Source organism: Leptonotus elevatus, chromosome 4 (genome assembly GCF_054856555.1).
Source record: "Leptonotus elevatus isolate MCC_2025b chromosome 4, RoL_Lele_1.0, whole genome shotgun sequence".
Classification (NCBI taxonomy): domain Eukaryota; kingdom Metazoa; phylum Chordata; class Actinopteri; order Syngnathiformes; family Syngnathidae; genus Leptonotus; species Leptonotus elevatus.
This window is the reverse complement of record NC_141242.1, coordinates 6433114-6453314: the sequence shown is the minus strand read 5'-3', so window position 1 is coordinate 6453314 and position 20201 is coordinate 6433114. Positions and strand designations below refer to the sequence as shown.

Below are 20201 nucleotides of genomic sequence, written 5' to 3'. Positions count from 1 at the left end.
AGTTCAACATTCAGGGTCGTCACCATCAAACATCATTGGTGCGTGTAAACGTAAATTTACAAATCATTTGTTTTTCAGTCTATTTAGTGTTTAGTAACAATTAATACTGAAATAACTTTATATTTTTCGTAAACCCCTCAATATTTTTATGGATGTAACTCCATTCTAAAATATTCCACACTCTTATTTTGCAGCACATCGCCAGATGTAGAGATGAGCGTTATACACTGCACTGATGAACAATGTTGTTAGAAGATGTCGAGTTTACAACAACACTGTACAGGGACTAAACATGTTTCTTATTCGTCCAAATGCAAAGATTAAAAAAAAAAAAAAATTCTCCAAATGAACATAGACTCAAACATTTATTTTAGTTATGCCCCCAACCCCCTACGTGACACAAGATTTGTCCAACTGGTGTTGCCGTAGAATAGATTTCACGTGACCAATACTCCATTCCAGGCTGCTTTTACATAGCCACACGCGGTTCACTATAATTCATAATAATTCATTCTGAATTCGTACTATACGAACTTACACATCGACACTTTGTCCTTTCACTACTCTATCGAAGCCAAACTGCTCCATTTTGTGTCTGGTTACATTCGTATCACACAGTTTTTGTCAAAATCTTTCGTCCTTGTTTAGCTTAGCTTATCTTGCTAGCCACCGAAAAAGGGAGACGCGTTTGTTATCGTCATATTGGCTCAACAGGCGTCAAATGTGACCGAAAAGTGTCGTGAATATCGTGTGAAAATGTTGGCAATAACGAAAGTCAAGTACAAAGAGGAGCTTTGTGGCGCACAAGAAGAGAATGAGCGATTACGTCAACCGATGGACGCTTTTTGCAAGCAGCCTCGAGTTGTGTTGAACAGAGCAGGTTTGTCACTTATTTAATCAATACTTACAACAAAATGTCTATTTTGAAAGGATCCTTCATCCGGGAACTTTTTACCTTACGTTTACAGTTTTTCTCATGTCGCTTTGGTACTTTTGTCAGATCAGAATTGTATTTTTAAAACTACTTGTTCAATTTTCACATCACTACAGCAGTTTCTCCTTTGTGTGTGTATATATATATAAAACAAGCTGTAAGAAAAATGATTATGTAATTTTCTGTTGTTTCCTACAATATAAATTTCTTATGTCTGTTTCTCAACCTTTTTTGAGCCATGGCACACTTTTTTCATTGAAAACATTTCGAACAAAGTTTTTTTTTCTTAGCATTGAATTAGCTAATATATTACCACACCGCCATAACGTTTTGTTTAATGCCTGTTTAAAAGGGACTATAGTTAAGGTAGTACAATGATTAAAAATACCAATTTAGGTTTGACATACACTTCACTTCCTGTTGGCTAAATTGATTTCTCTCCCCTGGCTTTATTTGTTCTTATTTGCTGCCCCCTAGAGTTTGAATAATTAAAAGTTTGTCAACTCCTCGAGGATGTTGTACAGCTGATGCAGATGCATATTTTTTTAGCTTTTTGTCAATGAATGCCAGATTTTACAGCTTGAAATATTTTCTATATTTATGTGCGGAACAATCAGTGTTACAGGGGTTACAGAGTAACGTTGAGTGAATTCTGTAACAAAATACAGATACGTAACATTTGCCAGCTTTGCTACTCTTTCGCTAAGGTGGCCCATGTGATAATCTTAAATATAAAGCACATGTCACAATAAACGATCTTTACCAAACCGTGTGTATCTTGTGTCCCGCAGACGTCAGTGAAAAATATCTTTGTCCTGAGCGGCAGGAGCCAGAGTTCCCTGGCGTGAAAGAGGAGGAGGACTTTGAGCCTCTTCAAGTTAAAGAAGAGGAGCAGCCACAGCCTCCCAACATAAAGAAAGAGGAGCGGCCGCCACCATACATTAAAGAGGAGGAGCATTTCACAGAGTTGCCAGTGACTGGTGTCCATTTGAAGAGTGAAGATGAATGTCAATATGAAGAGAACAAAGGGGCGGAGTCTCCAAGCAGCAGCTCAAGACAACAAACAACAACAGAAGATGACAAGGACCACCGTGGAGGATCACAAGCAGAAGGTGAAGACTCGTCACACTTTCCTCACACTGATGACCTTGAACAGTCTGACGGTGATGTGACATGTCACATTGACAGCAAACTTTGGAAATTTTCTCTGTGTGGAAAAACATTTGTCTCCAAGTCTCAATTGCGAAATCATGTGATTGGCCACACTAAACCTTTTGCTTGCTCAGTTTGTGGTAAAAAATTTGCTCACAAAGGATACTTCAAAATACACACAAGAACACACACTGGAGAGAAGCCTTTTGCTTGCTCAGTTTGTGGCAAAAAATTTGCTGTGAATGAAAGCTTAAAAATACATACAAGAACTCACACTGGAGAGAAGCCTTTTACCTGCTCAGTTTGTGGTCAAAATTTTGCTGAGAAGGGAAGCTTAAAAAGACATACAAGAACCCACACTGGAGAGAAGCCTTTTGCCTGCTCAGTTTGTGGTCAAAATTTTGCTGATAAGGGAACCTTAAAAATACATACAAGAACCCACACTGGAGAGAAGCCTTTTGCCTGCTCCTTTTGTGGTCAAAATTTTGCTGATAAGGGAACCTTAAAAAGACATTCAAGAACACACACTGGAGAGAAGCCTTTTGCCTGCTCAGTTTGTGGTAAACATTTTGCTCAGAAGGGAAGCTTAAAAAGACACACAACAGCCCACACTGGAGAGAAGCCTTTTGCCTGCTCAGTTTGTGGTAAACATTTTGCTCAGAGGGGAAGCTTAAAAAGACACACAGCAGCCCACACTGGAGAGAAGCCTGTTGCCTGCTCAGTTTGTGGTCAAAATTTTGCTCATAATGCACAATTAACAAAACACACAACAGCCCACACTGGTGAGAAACCTTTTACCTGCTCAGTTTGTGGTCAAAAATTTGCTCGGAGGGGACACTTAAAAATACACACAAGATCACACACTGGAGAGAAGCCTTTTGCCTGCTTAGTTTGTGGTCAATATTTTGCTGATAAGGGACACTTAAAAATACACACAAGAATCCACACTGGAGAGAAGCCTTTTGCTTGCTCAGTTTGTGGTCAAAATTTTGCTCAGAGGGGAAGCTTAAAAATACACACAAGAACCCACACTGGAGAGAAGCCTTTTGCCTGCTCAGTTTGTGGTCAAAATTTTGTTCAGAAGGGACACTTAGCAAGCCACATGAAAATCCACACTGGGGAGAAGCCTTTTGCCTGCTCAGTTTGTGGTCACAATTTTGCTGATAAGGGAACCTTAAATAGACATACAAGAACCCACACTGGAGAGAAGCCTTTTGCCTGCTCAGTTTGTGGTAAAAAATTTGCTCGCAAGGGACATTTAAAAGACCACACAAGAACACACACCGGAGAAAAGCCCTTTGCCTGCTCAGTTTGTGGTCAAAATTTTGCTGAGAAGGGAAGCTTAAGAATGCACACAAGAACCCACACTGGAGATAAGCCTTTTGCCTGCTCAGTTTGTGGTCAAAAATTTGCTCAGAAGGGACACTTTAAAATACACACAAGAACCCACACTGGAGAGAAACCTTTTACCTGCGCCCTTTGTGGTCAAAGATTCCCAAGTAAGGCTAAAGCTAAGAGGCACACGTGTGCTGGTGAGAATAGCAGAGATGAATGATGGTGCAAAGATCATGTCTACCGCTGAATGAACGAATGATCTGTGTACCTGTATTGTATGTGTCTGACTTAACCCTATTTTGAAATTGATTTTGTATATAAAATGTTACATCAACCTGACAACGGGCTGCAGATTTAAACTATCTGACAGCTATAATTTGTCATGTTTAATATTAAAGGTAATTGCAATGACAGAGATTTTAAATCTACAATTTTGTGATCTATTTGTATTCGTAAATATTTCTTATAAATATTGTGTGTGCCAAAACACTCAAAACATTGTATATAGTTTGTCCTCTTTTGTTACATTTACACTAGTATGACTCACTCTGTAAATATAATTAAAAATTAAAAAAAAAAGATGTAATCCATTATTACTGAAATAACTTTCTCTTTTTTGGTAAACCCCTTTACAATTTTAAAGTATGTACGTATATCCATCTGTTATTATCTTAAAAAAATAAATGTAAAATAAATAAATAATGACATACGAAGTGGAACAGAAGGGAGACAACGGTCCATTAAAAAGTATTACAGTGCATACCATAATATGGACTATGGACTTATGTGGCCGGGTGGTAAATACAAGTGTTTACAAGTTTACAACACTGTACATGAACTAAACCTGCTAAATGCATTTTTATTTATTTTTTATTTTTAAATTTTGTATGTTAGTGAATACGCCCACGCTCAGGCAGGGGGGACAGCACCTATAGAGTTAACCCACTGGCATGCAGGGATTCCGAATATTATCCCTTAGTGCCCATTGGAGGTGAATCTTGAGGAGTTGGTGACTGTAAGGTGTCGTTTGATGTAGTCTGCTGGATCCTGCTGGCAGCAACTGGGTTCCTGTCTATAAAAACACAACCATTAGTTACAATTTGCCAAATACAGAAACAGCAATGTAAGTTATCGTGATGTGGTGGCTCTCGCTAACAGGCAGAATTAAGTAAGCAGATTTAGGTTAAAAGATTATATATACGTCGACCATGTTTCTATAAATGTTGATATTTCGTTTTTATTTGAGGCAGATATTTTTTCCATTAAAATGTAATTTATGAGGAGATTAGACCATTGGTCGATATTCAGAGTTTGTTTATTTTTCCAGTTAACAAGATTTTTTTTTTTTTTTGCGATAGTAAGGGCTACAAGTGTAGATTGAAATTGTTAACGTGGTAAGTCAGTTGTTGTTAGGTCACCTAGCAAACACAAGTTTGGAGATAAAGGTATCCTACAGTCCAAGATAGCGGAAAGTTTTTCCAAGACTTTAGTCCAGAAATACATAACCGGAGTGCATAACCATAAAGCATGAAAATAAGTGTCTGTAGTGTTTTGTAAACACTGGAAACAAATGTCGGAGTCTGAGAGTCCCATTTTCTTCATCATATATTGAGTCATTTATGTTCTATTAATAATTTTATATTGGATAAGTTGTAAATTTGTATGTTTTGTCATTTTAAATACGTTTTCACAAACTTGAATCCAAAAGTCAGATTCCGGAGCTGTAGACAAGTCTCTCCCATTTCGAGATGGGTAAAGACATTTTATCAGTATACGAAAGTAACATATATTTTTGAGAGGTTTTTGTTGTTGTCGGAGAAAGCTTAGTAATATCTTTAGCTAAAAAAGGCGGTTGGAGCATACCCGAAGTGTTGGAATTTGTTTCTTTATCATACTTTTAACTTGTAGATAATGTAAAAAAATTGTTTTTTTATTTTGTATTTTTGGACCAAGGATATATATGATATAAACATATTATCTGAGAAAAGATGGTCAAGCTATAAACATCACAACACTGCCAAATATTTGATTGCCGTGTCACCACGGAACTCTTAGTTTCATATCACGTAAGTGATAAGTGTAGGAAGATATGATTATCAATTCAGCTTATTTTTTTACTTTACATTTTTTTTATGTTGATATCAATTTTCAGGCCCAAGAATAATATCTATTGTTATTGTGCGTTAGTGAAAAAAACTATGTGTCAATTTACAAATATTTGGGAAGCATAATTTATTTTTTAATGAATGTAGTTTTATATAAAGGACCAACTTTTTAGTGTCTATTCTACGTCACCGTCCTACTCACGAGTGGATGAAATTTTAAACATGTTTCGCTTCCCCAATGTTCATCAGTGCAGCTTAGGTTTCTTGTGATGCTGAGAAAACTGCAACATGTTTTTATTTGTATTTTTTTCTCTTCTTCAAGCAGTCATTTCTGATAACCACACAAAAGCTGTGTATCAATTATTTACGTTTGAAATCCTGCAAACTTTGGAGAAAGCGTTCCTTCCCGTACCTTTTTCCTTCTGGGTCACTCTTCAACTTGACATATTTGAAGTGAAACCAATCAAATGGTTTGTAAGTACAATTTTCCTCATCGCACTTAATCATGCGTCCAGTCCATTGATACCTTAAAAAGGGGGTTTGCTTTCATTCGCGCATGCGTAAGTAATAATCCCGTGGCGTTATGGAAGCAAAAATGGCCTAAATATTTGAAATTTGTTAAAATTGGAACGAAGAGAATCGGATGAATTATGTGGAAAAAAGGAATAATATGTGTGAAGGCCACAGCTTTCACACAATGATGTTATTTGTAGTGTTATAGACCTGTATGCGATTATAGCCCATCACGTTGAATTTAGGGTTGCACTCACTCAACGGCTGACCAACGATCTCTTCAGATTCCATCCGTATCTAAAAGTATTAGCTGAATTTGCACATTTATTGATCCCTCCGTTGAAAGTCAAATTATGTTGGTATGCCATTAGGCTCATTTCTTTTGATGCAACTGCATCAACAGGACATGTTGGATAAAATTTGGACTAAAAAGAGAATCTAAAAATTCCATTGCTTTTAAGTGTTCCCTAGTTCAACATTCAGGGTCGTCACCATCACACATCATTGGTGCGTGTAGACGTAAATTTGTCAAAATATCTGTATTTCAGTTTGTTTAGTGTTTAGTAACCATTAAAACTAAAATAAGTTTATATTTCCGGTAAACCCCTCAATATTTTTTATGTATATAACTCCATTCAAAAATATTCTACACTCTTATTTTGTAGCACATCGCCAACACTGTACAGGGACTAAGCATTTTTCTTATTCGTCCAAATGCAAAGATTAAAAAAAAAAAATCTCCAAATGAACATAGACTCAAACATTTATTTAAGTTATGCCCCACCCCCTGACACGAGATTTGTCCAAATGGTGTTGCCGTAGAATAGATTTCACGTGACCAATACTCCATTCCAGGATGCTTTTACATAGCCACACGCGGTTCACGATCATTCATAATAATTCATTCTGAATTCGTACTATACGAACTTACACATCGACACTGTGCGTCCGTCACTGCTCTATTGAAGCCAAACTGCTCAATTTTGTGTCTGGTTAAATTCGTATCACGGAGTTTTTGTCAAAATCTTTCGGCCTTGTTTAGCTTAGCTTATCTTGCTAGCCACCGAAAAAAGGAGAAGCGTTTGTTATCGACATATTAGCTCAACAGACGTCAAATGTGACCGAAAAGTGTCGTGAATATCGTGTGAAAATGTTGGCAATAACGAAAGTCAAGTACAAAGAGGAGCTTTGTGGCGCACAAGAAGAGAATGAGCGACTACGTCAACCGATGGACGCTTTTTGCAAGCAGCCTCGAGTTGTGGTGAACAGAGCAGGTTTGTCACTTAATCAATACTTTTAAACAATATGTCTATTTTGAAAGGATCCTTCGACGGGGCACTTTTTACCTTACATTTACAGTTTTTCTCAAGTCGCTTTGGTACATGTCTCAGATCAGAATTGTATTTTTAAAACGACTTGTTTAATTTTCACATCACTACCGCAGTTTCTCCTCTTTTTTTTTTATTATAACAAGCTGTAGGAAAAATGATTATGTAATTTTCTGTTGTTTCCTACAATATCAATTTCTTATGTCTGTTTCTCAACCTTTTTTGAGCCACGGCACACTTTTCATTGAAAACATTTCGAGCAAACGTTTTTTTTTCTTAGCATTGAATTAGCTAATATATTACCACACCGCCATAACGTTTTGTTTAATGCCTGTTTAAAAGGGACTATAGTTAAGGTAGTCCTATTTTTGATGGTAAATTTGATAAGAATAATATAAATAAGCAGGTTTATTCTTTATTTTTGATTCGTTGACATACCAACAACTAGAATGGAGGGTGGAAACCTCGTAGATAATTTGATATTGTAAACAGAAGTGACTAGTTGGACCATTGATTGTAACTAAGTAAAAAACAAAAAACTTTTTTTTTCTTAGCATAGAATTGGCTTATATATTACATATAGCCACATATTTATGATAATGGAACGTTGACACTAAGCCCATCACAATGATTAAAAATAAAATAATTTAGGGCTGTTCGGTGAAATGGCCCATTTAGGTGTGACATGCGCTTACTGTTGGATGAATTGATTTCTCCCTCCTGTCTTTATTTGTTCTGCTTTCTGCCCCCTCGAGGTGAATAATTAAAAGTTCTTCAACTTGAGGAAGTTGTACAGCTGGTGCAGATGCATTAATTTATTAGTTTTTTGTCAATAAATGCCAGATTTCACAACTTGAAATATTTTCTATATTTATGTGCGGAACAATCAGTGTTACAGGGGTTACAGAGTAACGTTGAGTGATTTGTAGAACAAAATACAGATACGTAACATTTGCCAGCTTTTCTACTTTTTCACTCAGGTGGCACATGTGATAATCTTAAATATAAAACACATAACGTCACAATAAACGGTCTTTACCAAACCATGTGTAACTTGTGTCCCGCAGACGTCAGTGAAAAATATCTTTGTCCTGAGCGGCAGGAGCCAGAGTTCCCTGGCGTGAAAGAGGAGGAGGACTTTGAGCCTCTTCAAGTTAAAGAAGAGGAGCAGCCACAGCCTCCCAACATAAAAAAAGAGGAGCGGCTGCCACCATACATTAAAGAGGAGGAGCATTACACAGAGTTGCCCGTGACTGGTGTCAATTTGAAGACTGAAGATGAATGTCAATATGAAGAAAACAAAGGGGCGGAGTCTCCAAGCAGCAGCTCAAGACAAAAAACAACAACAACAGAAGATGACGAGGACCACCGTGGAGGATCACAAGCAGAAGGTGAAGACACGTCACCCTTTTCTCACACTGATGACCATGAACAGTCTGACGGTGATGTGACATGTCACACTGACAGCAAACTTTGGAAATTTTCTCTGTGTGTCTATAAGTCTCAATTGAGAAAACACGTGATTGGCCACACTAAACCTTTTGCTTGCTCAGTTTGTGGCCAAAGTTTCTCTATGAAGGGAACCTTAACAAGACACACCAGATCCCACACTGGAGAGAAGCCTTTTGCCTGCTCAGATTGTGGTAAAAATTTTGCTGAAAAGGGAAGTTTAAAAAGACACACAAGAACCCACACTGGAGAGAAGCCTTTTGCCTGCTCAGTTTGTGGTAAATGTTTTGCTGAAAAGGGAAGCTTAAAAATACACACAATAACCCACACTGGAGAGAAGCCTTTTAGCTGCTCAGTTTGTGGTCAAAATTTTGCTCACAAGGGACACTTAAAAAGACACACAAGAACACACACTGGTGAGAAGCCTTTTACCTGCTCAGTTTGTGGTCAAAATTTTGCTCACAAAGAAACCTTAAAAGACCACACGAGAACACACACTGGAGAGAAGCCTTTTACCTGCTCAGTTTGTGGTCAAAATGTTGCTCAGAAGAGACACTTAGCAAGCCACATGAGAACCCACACTGGAGAGAAGCCTTTTGCCTGCTCAGTTTGTGGTCAAAATTTTGCTGAGAAGGGAAGCTTAAAAATACACACAAGAACCCACACTGGAGAGAAGCCTTTTACCTGCTTAGTTTGTGGTCAAAATTTTGCTGAGAAGGGAAGCTTAAAAATGCACACAAGAACCCACACTGGAGAGAAGCCTTTTACCTGCTCAGTTTGTGGTCAAAATTTTGCTCACAAGGGACACTTAAAAGACCACACAAGAACACACACTGGAGAGAAGCCTTTTACCTGCTCAGTTTGTGGTCAAAAATTTGCTCGTAAGGGACACTTAAAAAGACACACAAGAACACACACTGGAGAGAAGCCTTTTGCATGCTCAGTTTGTGGTCAAAATTTTGCTGAGAAAAGAAGCTTAAAAAGACACACACTAACCCACACTGGAGAGAAGCCGTTTGCTTGCTCGGTTTGTGGCAAAAAATTTGCTCACAAGGAAATCTTAAAAATACACACAAGAACACACACTGGAGAGAAGCCTTTTGCATGCTCAGTTTGTGGTCAACATTTTGTTGAGAAAAGAAACTTAAAATTACACACAAGAACCCACACTGGAGAGAAGCCTTTTGCCTGCTCTTTTTGTGGTCAAAATTTTGCTCAGAAGGGACACTTAAAAATACACACAAGAACCCACACTGGAGAGAAGCCTTTTACATGCTCAGTTTGTGGTCAAAATTTTGCTGAGAAGGGAAGCTTAAAAAGACACACATTAACCCACACTAGAGAGAAGCCTTTTACCTGCTCAGTTTGTGGTCAAAATTTTGCTCGCAAGGAAATCTTAGAAATACACACAAGAACCCACACTGGAGAGAAGCCTTTTACTTGCTCTGTTTGTGGTCAAAATTTTGCTCACAAGGGATACTTAAAAATACACACACGAGCCCACACTGGTGAGAAACCTTTTACCTGTGCCGTTTGTGGTCAAAGATTCACAAGTAAGGCTAAAGCTAAGAGGCACACGTGTGCTGGTGAGAATAGCAGAGATGAATGATGGTGCAAAGATCATGTCTACCGATGAATGAACGAATTATCTGTGTACCTGGATTGTGTATTGTATGTGTCTGACTTAACTCTATTTTGAAATTGAATTTGTATTCAAAATGTTACATCAACCTGACAAGGGGCTGCAGATTCTGACAGCTATAATCTGGCATGTTTACCGGTAATTGTCCATTAATATGCATTGTGCCTTTTATAATTTTTATATTACATTTCCCATGTTTAATATTAAAGGTAATTACAATGACAGTGATTTTAAATCTACAATTTTGTGATCTATTTGTATTCGTAAATACTTATAATTATTGTGTGTGCCAAAACACTCAAAACATTGTATATAGTTTGTCCTCTTTTGTTACATTTACACTAGTATGACTCACTCTGTAAATATAATTACAAATAAAAAAGGATGTCATCCATTATTATTGAAATAACGTTCTCTTTTTTGGTAAACCCCTTTACAATTTTAAAGTACGTATATCCATCCGTTATAATCGTAAAAAAATCAATGTAAAATAAATAAATAATGACATACGAAGTGGAACAGAAGGGAGACAACGGTCCATTAAAAAGTATTACAGTGCATACCATAATATGGACTGAATGTCTATGTGATTATGATAATTATGTGACCGGGTGGTAAATACAAGAGTTTACAAGTTTACAACAACACTACATGAACTAAACATGATAAATGCAGTTTTTTTATTTTTGTTTATTTTTTTATTTTGCATGTGGGTGAGTATTTGTATGTGTGTGCATGTGTGCGTGCGTGTGAGTGTGTACTCATTTGTTCACCTAAAACCTATTAAAAATCCCATACCGTTCACCTAAACCGAATACTTAAGAATCCAGCTAGGGTCGTGAGGTTGTCAGAAGACCCGAGGAAGGATCAAAGAAAATAAATTTAAGTGAAATCCAGCACCGACCAGACATTGCCTACTACCCACCGGGTTACCAACCAGAGTCTTTCACCAACCGCAGAAACATCTAAATTCCAACAAATTAGGGAGACCTCAAGAGACCAAGGGAGAGACTGAGGAAAGGAAGGAAGGAAGGATAGATGAAGCAGAGTGAGATCCACAGACATCAGCCTCCACCGATTCAACGGCCAGAGGAAGAAGCAGATTGTGTTTGAATTTCGACAGATGCTGGTGTGGTGGATCTGGCATGCATGAAAACCTCCACCAAAGAGGGGAGCCGTCATCCCGGGTCAGGACAGAGCAAACACAACCCACCAGGCCACGGCAGCGCCAAGGGAAAACCCCCGGGCGTGCCCCACCCCAAAACTGCCCGCGCCCCCAACGCAGCAGGACAGGTCACGGAAGGCTCGCCAGACACCCCACCGGCCCACAGCCACCCCCCTCCTTGCCAGCCCGCCCTCCACCACAACCCAGCCCCAGACGCACCCCCCACCCAGCCACCCGTGCATATTGAGCTATAGACAAGATTGTCTCCCATTTGGAGATGGGTAAAGACATTTTATCAGTATACGAAAGTAACATATATTTTTGAGAGCTTTTTTGTTGTTGTCGGAGAAAGCTTAGTAATATCTTTAGCTAAAAACGGCGATTGGAGCATACCCCGAAGTGTTGGAATTTGTTTCTTTATCATACTTTTAACTTGCAGATAATGTAAAAAATGTCCGTTTTTTATTTTGTATTTTTGGAGCAAGGATGTATATGATATAAACATATTATCTGAGAAAAGATGGTGGAGATGCGTAATTCCTTTCTGCTCCCGCACACCTAAATAAAACGATTGGTTGTTAAGTTGAAAGTCGCGGTTATGCCATAGGGGAGAAAGCCCGCAGGGCTCCACTTGGGCTTTTGTAATTTCTAGTGCCTTCCACCAGACAGTCAGGGTGGCGGAAATCCTTGGGTTTTTAAAACAATTGTGTCGCTTAATCGATGTTGTAATGAAGAGTAAATCTAGAAGTCTGAGGTTATTACAATCCTTCTGTTCTAGTTCCAGCCAAAAGTTAGTATCTCTGTTGGGTTGTGCCCATAGAATGATATATTGTAGCTGCTTAGCTATATAGTAGTGCATAAAATTTGGTGCCTCTAGACCTCCTTTGGATTAACTTCTCTTAAGAGTAGATAGAATAATCTTTGCTTTTTGTTTTTATTCCATTAAAATTTTGTAACGGCCGAGTCCAACAACTGGAACCAGTTAGCCGTAGGTTTAAATGGAATCATTGAGAAAAAATAGTTTATTTTGGGTAAAACTTTTATTTTAATGGTGGCTATTCGTCCTATTAGAGAAATAGGAAGATTATTCCAGCGCTCCAAGTCACTTCAAATGCTATCCAGAAGTGGAGTAAAGTTTAAATGAATTAAATCAGTTAATTTAGGTGAGATTTTTATGCCTAAGTATTTTAAATTACCTATAGGAAATGAGTAGTGTGGGTCCTGGCTTGCAGGGTTCCATGAATTTTCTATAATAGGGAGTAGTGTAGATTTTGTCCAATTAATGGAATAATCAGGTAAATTTGAGAATTTAGTTAATAAGTTAAATACTTCCCCTAACGAAATAGCAGGCTGTTCTAAATAAAGTAAAATATCATCGGCATATATATTAATTTTGTGTTCTGTTACCCCAGAGTGAATTCCTTGAATCTTTCTTTCCTGGCGTATAGCTAATACAAGCGGCTCAATAAATATTGCAAATAATAAAGGGGACAGTGGGCATCCCTGTCTTGTGCCTCTCTGTAGAGTTCAAATCTTAGATATAATCCCATTAGTAGTAACTGTAGCTTTAGGAGAATCATATAATACTGACACCCAGTGAATAATTGACTTCCCAAAGCCAAATTTATTTAAAACAGCAAAGAGGAAGGACCAGTTAATTTTGTCGAAAGCTTTTTCTGCATCCAATGATATAATAACTGCCTTTTTATCATGCCGCTGTGACATGCTAATAAGGTTAAAGAGCCTCCTAATATTATTAGTAGAGTGACGACCTTTAATAAAGCCTGTTTGGTCGCTATGAATGATTGTCGAGATTACTGTTTCTCGTCTAGATGCGAAAGCCTTAGTGATAATTTTATTATCGGTGTTAATTAGTGAAATCGGAAGTTAACTTGATGGAAGGGTGGGGTCTTTTTCTGGCTTTCATAAATGTTTAATTGCTGCTGTATTCATGTGTGGGCGTATGTAACCATTAGTTTTCATTTCTGTTACTACTCTTAAGAATAGTGGAGCAAGCATTAAACAGAAGTGCTTAAAAAATATAGCCGGATAACCATCCGGGCCAGGTGCTCTGCCATTAGGCATACTATCTAGAACACTGTACAGCTCGTTTATAGTAAGTGGCGCATCTAGAGGAGCACTGTGGAGCACAAGAGGAGAACGAGCAACAATGTCAACTGCTGGTCGCTGTTTGCAAGCAGCCTCAAGTTGTGTTGAACAGAGCAGGTTTGTCATTTGTTTTAAACCAGGGATTGGAAGCCCAAAAGAAGAGCGAGCGTCAAAGGCGACTTTGGCTGGCTGCGATCAACTGAGCAAACCTACCACGCCAGGTAAGGGCTACGGATTTGCTCCGATTACAGGTAAATATACCCCCATTCGAAAATGACCGCTCTTATTTTCATGTTGTTAGTAAGACTACGCTGCCCTTAAAAAATACAAATACAATTAAAATTAATAATACACAGTCTTTTGTTGTGGCTAGCATGCCGCTGCTGCCATGCATGTAGCCGGCGAGGCCATCACGAAAACAAAGAGAACAATGCTTTGCTGATTTTGCTGTTTCTTTCAAAGCAAAATTATGAAACCAGGAACGTAATTTCTTGACTAGCATGACTCTTATTTCTTTCTTAGGTCGTGCTGTGCTATTTGGAATACAAAAAATGGAAGCAAGAATGGCCTAAATATTTGAAATATGATAAAATTGGAACGACGAGAATCACTGTGTGAAGGCTGTGGCCTTCACACAATGATGTTATTTGTAGTGTTATAGACCTGTATGCGATTATAGCCCATCACGTTGAAGCTAGGGTTGCACTCACTCGACGGCTGACCAACGATCTCTTCAGATTCCATCCGTATCTAAAAGTATTAGCTGAATTTGCACATTTATTGATCCCTCTGTTGAAAGCCAAATTATGTTGGTATGCCATTAGGCTCATTTTGGTTGATGCAACTGCATCAACAGGACGTAAAAATATAGCCTGAAATTTGAATCGGCATGTGGCTTGAATCCGGTAGAGGGCTTGCGCATGCCGCATGGAGGTCTGATAGAAAAGGTCTTCAAAAAATTAAAAAATCCACTGACGGAAATTGGCTTCTGACATGACATTGATTAAAAACAAAAAATAACTTCTTCTTTTTTCACATAAAAATACATGTAAACAACAGTCAACCAGAGTGGAGCATAGAGGAAAACAAAGGGGATAAATACAACATTTTAAAAAGCTTCACTTGTCTTTTTTTTTAATGACTTAAGGTAGATGTGCGAGACGTCGCGTAAACAGTTCCTCAGAGCTGTTGCTGCTTCCTGTTGCTAGGTGGGGATAAGGCATCAGAATTTTATTTACCTGTATATAGAAATGTAGTCGAAGAATATCTACCAATGGTCTAACCTCCTCATAAATCACATTTTAATGCAAAAAATATCTGCCTCAAATAAAAACCAAATATCAAAATTTATAGAGACATGGTCTACGTATATAGAATATTTTAACCTAATTCTGGTTACTTAATTCTGCCTGTTAGCGAGAGCCACCACATCGCGATAACTTACATTGATGTTTCTGTAGTTTGCAATTTGTATTTAATGGTTGTGTTTTTATAGTCAGGAACCCAGTTGCTGCCAACAGGATCGAGCAGATTCACCCCCAATGGGCACTAAGGTTAATATTCGGATTCACTGCATGCCAGTGGGTTAACTCTATAGGTGCTGTCCCCCCCTGGCTGGGCGTGGGCGGGTCTGCCCCTCTGTTGGCCGTTCCCTGGGTCTCTTGGGGGGTGCTGTGTTGCGGGGCTCTCCCTGGTGTCCGGGGCGGCGCCGCTCCGGCGCGGTCCATCGCTCTGGGCCCGGCGACGCGGTTCGGGGCCTGTGGGCCGCCGGGGTGCCCCGTGGTTCCCTCTCCCTGATTTGTTGGAATTTAGATGTCTCTGGGGTTGGTGAAGGACTCTGGTTGGTGGCCTGGTGGGTGGTGTCTTGTCGGTGCTGGATTTCACTTTCCTTTCTTTTCTTTGGTCCTTCCTCGGATCTCCTGACGGCCTCACGACTCTGGCTGGAAGTGTTCGGTTTGGGTGAACGGTATGGCATTTTTTAATAGGTTTTAGGTAAACTAATGAATACACATACACACTCGCGCGCACGCACACACGCACATACACATACACATACAACAAACAAATTAAATAAAAAGAAATGTAGTCGAAGTAGTAGTGGTAAAAGAAGAAACCAAACAATGAACATCATGGACAAGTATTTAGTTATTAAATGCAAACTATAATAAGTCAACATAAAAACAAACATATTTATTTTCCACACTCTTATTTTGTATCATAACCGAATGACGAGATGAACGTGATACGCTGCACTGATGAACACCAACAAAACTACATTAACTAAACATGTGTAATATTCGTCCAAAATACGATATAAATATCATTTTTTTATTATTCAAATTAATGTATAAGTTATTATCAATATATTTTTTCGTGACATGAGATTGTCCCACTGGAGTTGCCGTAGATTTCTCGTGACGAAGATAGATATTCCTTTGCAGGCTGCTTTTACGCAGCCACACTCGCTTCGCGATATAATTCATGCTGAATTCGTACTCGATGAACCTAAACATAGACACTGTGCGTTTGTCACTACTTTATTGAAGTCAAACATAATCGCTACATTTCGTGTCGAGTTATATTCGTCTCAGACTGCTCGTCGAAATCTCTCGGCCCTGTTTATTTTAGCCTAGCCTAGCTTAGCGTAGCTTGCTAGCCACCAAAAAAGGAGACGCGTTTGTTATCGACAAATTGGCTCAGCAGACGCCAAGTGTAAGCGTAAAGTGTCGTGAATACCGTGTGAAAATGTTCTCAAGAACGAAAGTAAAGTACGAAGAGGAGCTCTTTGGAGCACAAGATCAGAACGAACGTCAACTGCTGGACGCTGTTTGTAAGCAGACTCGAGGTGTGTTGAACAGACCAGGAGGGTATTAAATCAATCAACGAAGCTAAAAAATAAAGCGAGGTTCATGCAAAAAACAAAACAAATCTAATGGTTCAGATTAATCAACAAAATCAGGTTGAAACAATTGGAAAATCCAAATTGCTCAAACTTTTGAGCAGCACATATATATATGTATGTGTGTATGTATATATATATATATGTGTGTGTATATATATAAATATGTGTGTATATGTATGTATGTATATATATATGAATGTGTATGTATATATATATGTATATATATGTATGTGTATATACATGTATGTATGTGTATATATATGTATGTGTATATACGTGTATGTATATATGTATGTGTATATACGTGTATGTGTATATACATGTATGTGTATATACGTGTATGTGTATATACATGTATGTGTATATACGTGTATGTGTATATACATGTATGTGTATATACATGTATGTGTATATACATGTGTATATACATGTATGTGTATATACATGTGTGTATATACATGTATGTGTATATACATGTATGTGTATATACATGTGTGTATATACATATGTGTATATACATGTGTGTATATACATGTGTGTATATACATGTATGTGTATATACATGTGTGTATATACATGTGTGTATATACATGTATGTGTATATACATGTATGTGTATATACATGTATGTGTATATACATGTGTGTATATACATGTGTGTATATACATGTATGTGTATATACATGTATGTGTATATACATGTATGTGTATATACATGTATGTGTATATACATGTATGTGTATATACATGTATGTGTGTATATACATGTATGTGTATATACATGTATTATGTATATACATGTATTATGTATATACATGTATGTGTATATACATGTATGTGTGTATACATGTATGTGTATATACATGTATGTATATACATGTATGTGTATATATGTATGTATGTATATACATGTATGTATATGTATGTATGTATATACATGTATGTATATGTATGTATGTATATACATGTATGTGTATATATGTATGTGTATATATGTATGTGTATATGTATGTGTATATATATATATGTGTATATATATGTATGTGTGTATATATATATGTATATACATGTATGTGTGTATATATATATGTATATACATGTATGTGTGTATATATATATGTATATACATGTATGTGTGTATATATATATGTATATACATGTATGTGTGTATATATGTATGTGTATACATGTATGTGTGTATGTATGTGTGTGTATACATGTATGTGTGTATATATGTATGTGTATACATGTATGTGTGTATATATGTATGTGTATACATGTATGTGTGTATATATGTATGTGTATACATGTATGTGTGTATATATGTATGTGTATACATGTATGTGTGTATATATGTATGTGTATACATGTATGTGTGTATACATGTATGTGTGTATATATGTATGTGTGTGTATATGTATGTGTATACATGTATGTGTGTATGTATGTGTGTATATATGTATGTGTATACATGTATGTGTGTATATATATGTATGTGTATATATATGTATGTGTATATATACGTATGTGTGTATATATATGTATGTGTATATATACATGTATGTGTGTATATATGTATGTGTATATATATATGTATATATATATATATGTACATGTGTGTATATATACATATATATGTGTATCTATATGTATATATATTTATATTTGTGTGCGGAACAATCAGTGTTACAGGGGTTACAGAGTAACGTTGAGTGATTTCTAGAACAAAATACAGATACGTAACATTTGCCAGCTTTGCTACTCTTTCACTCAGGTGGCCCATGTGATAATCTTAAATAAATAAACCGTGTGTATCTTGTGTCCCGCAGACGTCAGTGAAAAATATCTTTGTCCTGAGCGGCAGGAGCCAGAGTTCCCTAGCGTGAAAGAGGAGGAGGACTTGGAGCCTTTTCAAGTTAAAGAAGAGGAGCAGCCACAGCCTCCCAACATAAAGAAAGAGGAGCGGCTGCCACCATACATTAAAGAGGAGGAGCATTTCACAGAGTTGCCAGTGACTGGTGTCCATTTGAAGAGTGAAGATGAATGTCAATATGAAGAGAACAAAGGGGCGGAGTCTCCAAGCAGCAGCTCAAGACAACAAACAACAACAGAAGATGACGAGGACCGTCATGGAGGATCACAAGCAGACAGCCTGTTAGCTCGAATGTCAGATGGTGAAGACACGTCACACTCTCCTCAAACCGATGACTATGAACAGTCTGACGGTGATGTGACATGTCACACTGCCAGCACATGGTGGAAATGCTTTCAGTGTGGTAAAACTTTTGGCTGCCAGTCTCTATTGAGAAGACATATGATCAGCCACACCGGTGACAAACCTTTTGCATGTTCAGTTTGTGGTAGAAATTTTGCTTACAAGGGATACTTAAAAATACACACAAGAACACACACTGGAGAGAAACCTTTCGCTTGCTCAGTTTGTGGTCAAAAATTTGCTCACAAGGGATACTTAAAAATACACACAAGAACACACACTGGAGAGAAGCCTTTTGTTTGCTCAGTTTGTGGTCTAAATTTTGCTCACAAGGGATACTTAAAATTACACACAAGAACACACACTGGAGAGAAGCCTTTTGCTTGCTCAGTTTGTGGTAAAAAATTTGCTGTGAATGAAAACCTAAAAATACACACAAGAACCCACACTGGAGAGAAGCCTTTTGCTTGCTCAGTTTGTGGCAAAAAATTTGCTGTGAATGAAAGCTTAAAAATACACACAAGAACCCACACTGGAGAGAAGCCTTTTACCTGCTTAGTTTGTGGTCAGAATTTTGCTCAGAAGGAACAGTTAAAAATACACATAAGAACCCACACTGGAGAGAAGCCTTTTACCTGCTTAGTTTGTGGTCAAAATTTTGCTAAGAAGGAAAACTTAAAAAGACACACAAGAATCCACACTGGAGAGAAGCCTTTTGCCTGTTCAGTTTGTGGTCAAAATTTTGTTCACAAGGGAGACTTAAAACAACACACAAGAACCCACACTGGTGAGAAACCCTTTGCCTGCTCTGTTTGTGGCCAACGTTTCTCTTTGAAGGGAAACATAAAACACCACATGCGAACCCACACTGGAGAGAAGCCTTTTACCTGCTCAGTTTGTGGTCAAAAATTTGCTCGGAAGGGAAACTTAGCAAGCCACATGAGAACCCACACTGGAGAGAAGCCTTTTGCCTGCTCAGTTTGTGGTCAAAATTTTGCTCATAATGCACAGTTAACAAGACACACAACAGGCCACACTGGTGAGAAACCTTTTACCTGCGCCGTTTTTGGTCAAAGATTCCCAAGTAAGGCTAAAGCTAAGAGGCACAAGTGTGCTGGGGAGAATAGCAGTAATGAATGAAGCTTGATATGATCTCCTTTATCATTTTTTTAATTTAAAATGGTGTATAAATCATGACTACCACTGAATGAACGGATGATCTGTGTACCTGTATTGTGTATGTGTCTTGACTTACCCTATTTTGAAATTGAATTTGTATTTAAAATATTGCATCAACCTGACAAGCGCCTGTAGGCATGATGGAAGATGCTTCATCCATGTTTCAGATTAAAG

At 37.8% G+C, this 20201-nt stretch overlaps 1 protein-coding gene and 1 pseudogene across 2 annotated transcripts; both read left to right on the top strand.

Annotated features, from left to right (window-relative positions):
- The first annotated feature begins 401 nt into the window (after window positions 1–401).
- Window positions 402–5467, top strand: LOC147175260 (uncharacterized). Its single transcript, XM_086074385.1, has 2 exons — window positions 402–880; window positions 1726–5467. Exons 1-2 carry the CDS (start codon window positions 757–759, stop codon window positions 3639–3641), a joined length of 2040 nt encoding a protein of 679 aa, XP_085930511.1. The 5' UTR covers window positions 402–756; the 3' UTR covers window positions 3642–5467.
- Window positions 5468–6875: 1408 nt separating this feature from the next.
- Window positions 6876–19931, top strand: LOC147175259 (uncharacterized; annotated as a pseudogene). The gene is made up of 4 exons (XR_015094655.1): window positions 6876–7313; window positions 8435–8758; window positions 13873–13953; window positions 18463–19931. The product of XR_015094655.1 is annotated as an uncharacterized LOC147175259 (transcript).
- Window positions 19932–20201: the final 270 nt, after the last annotated feature.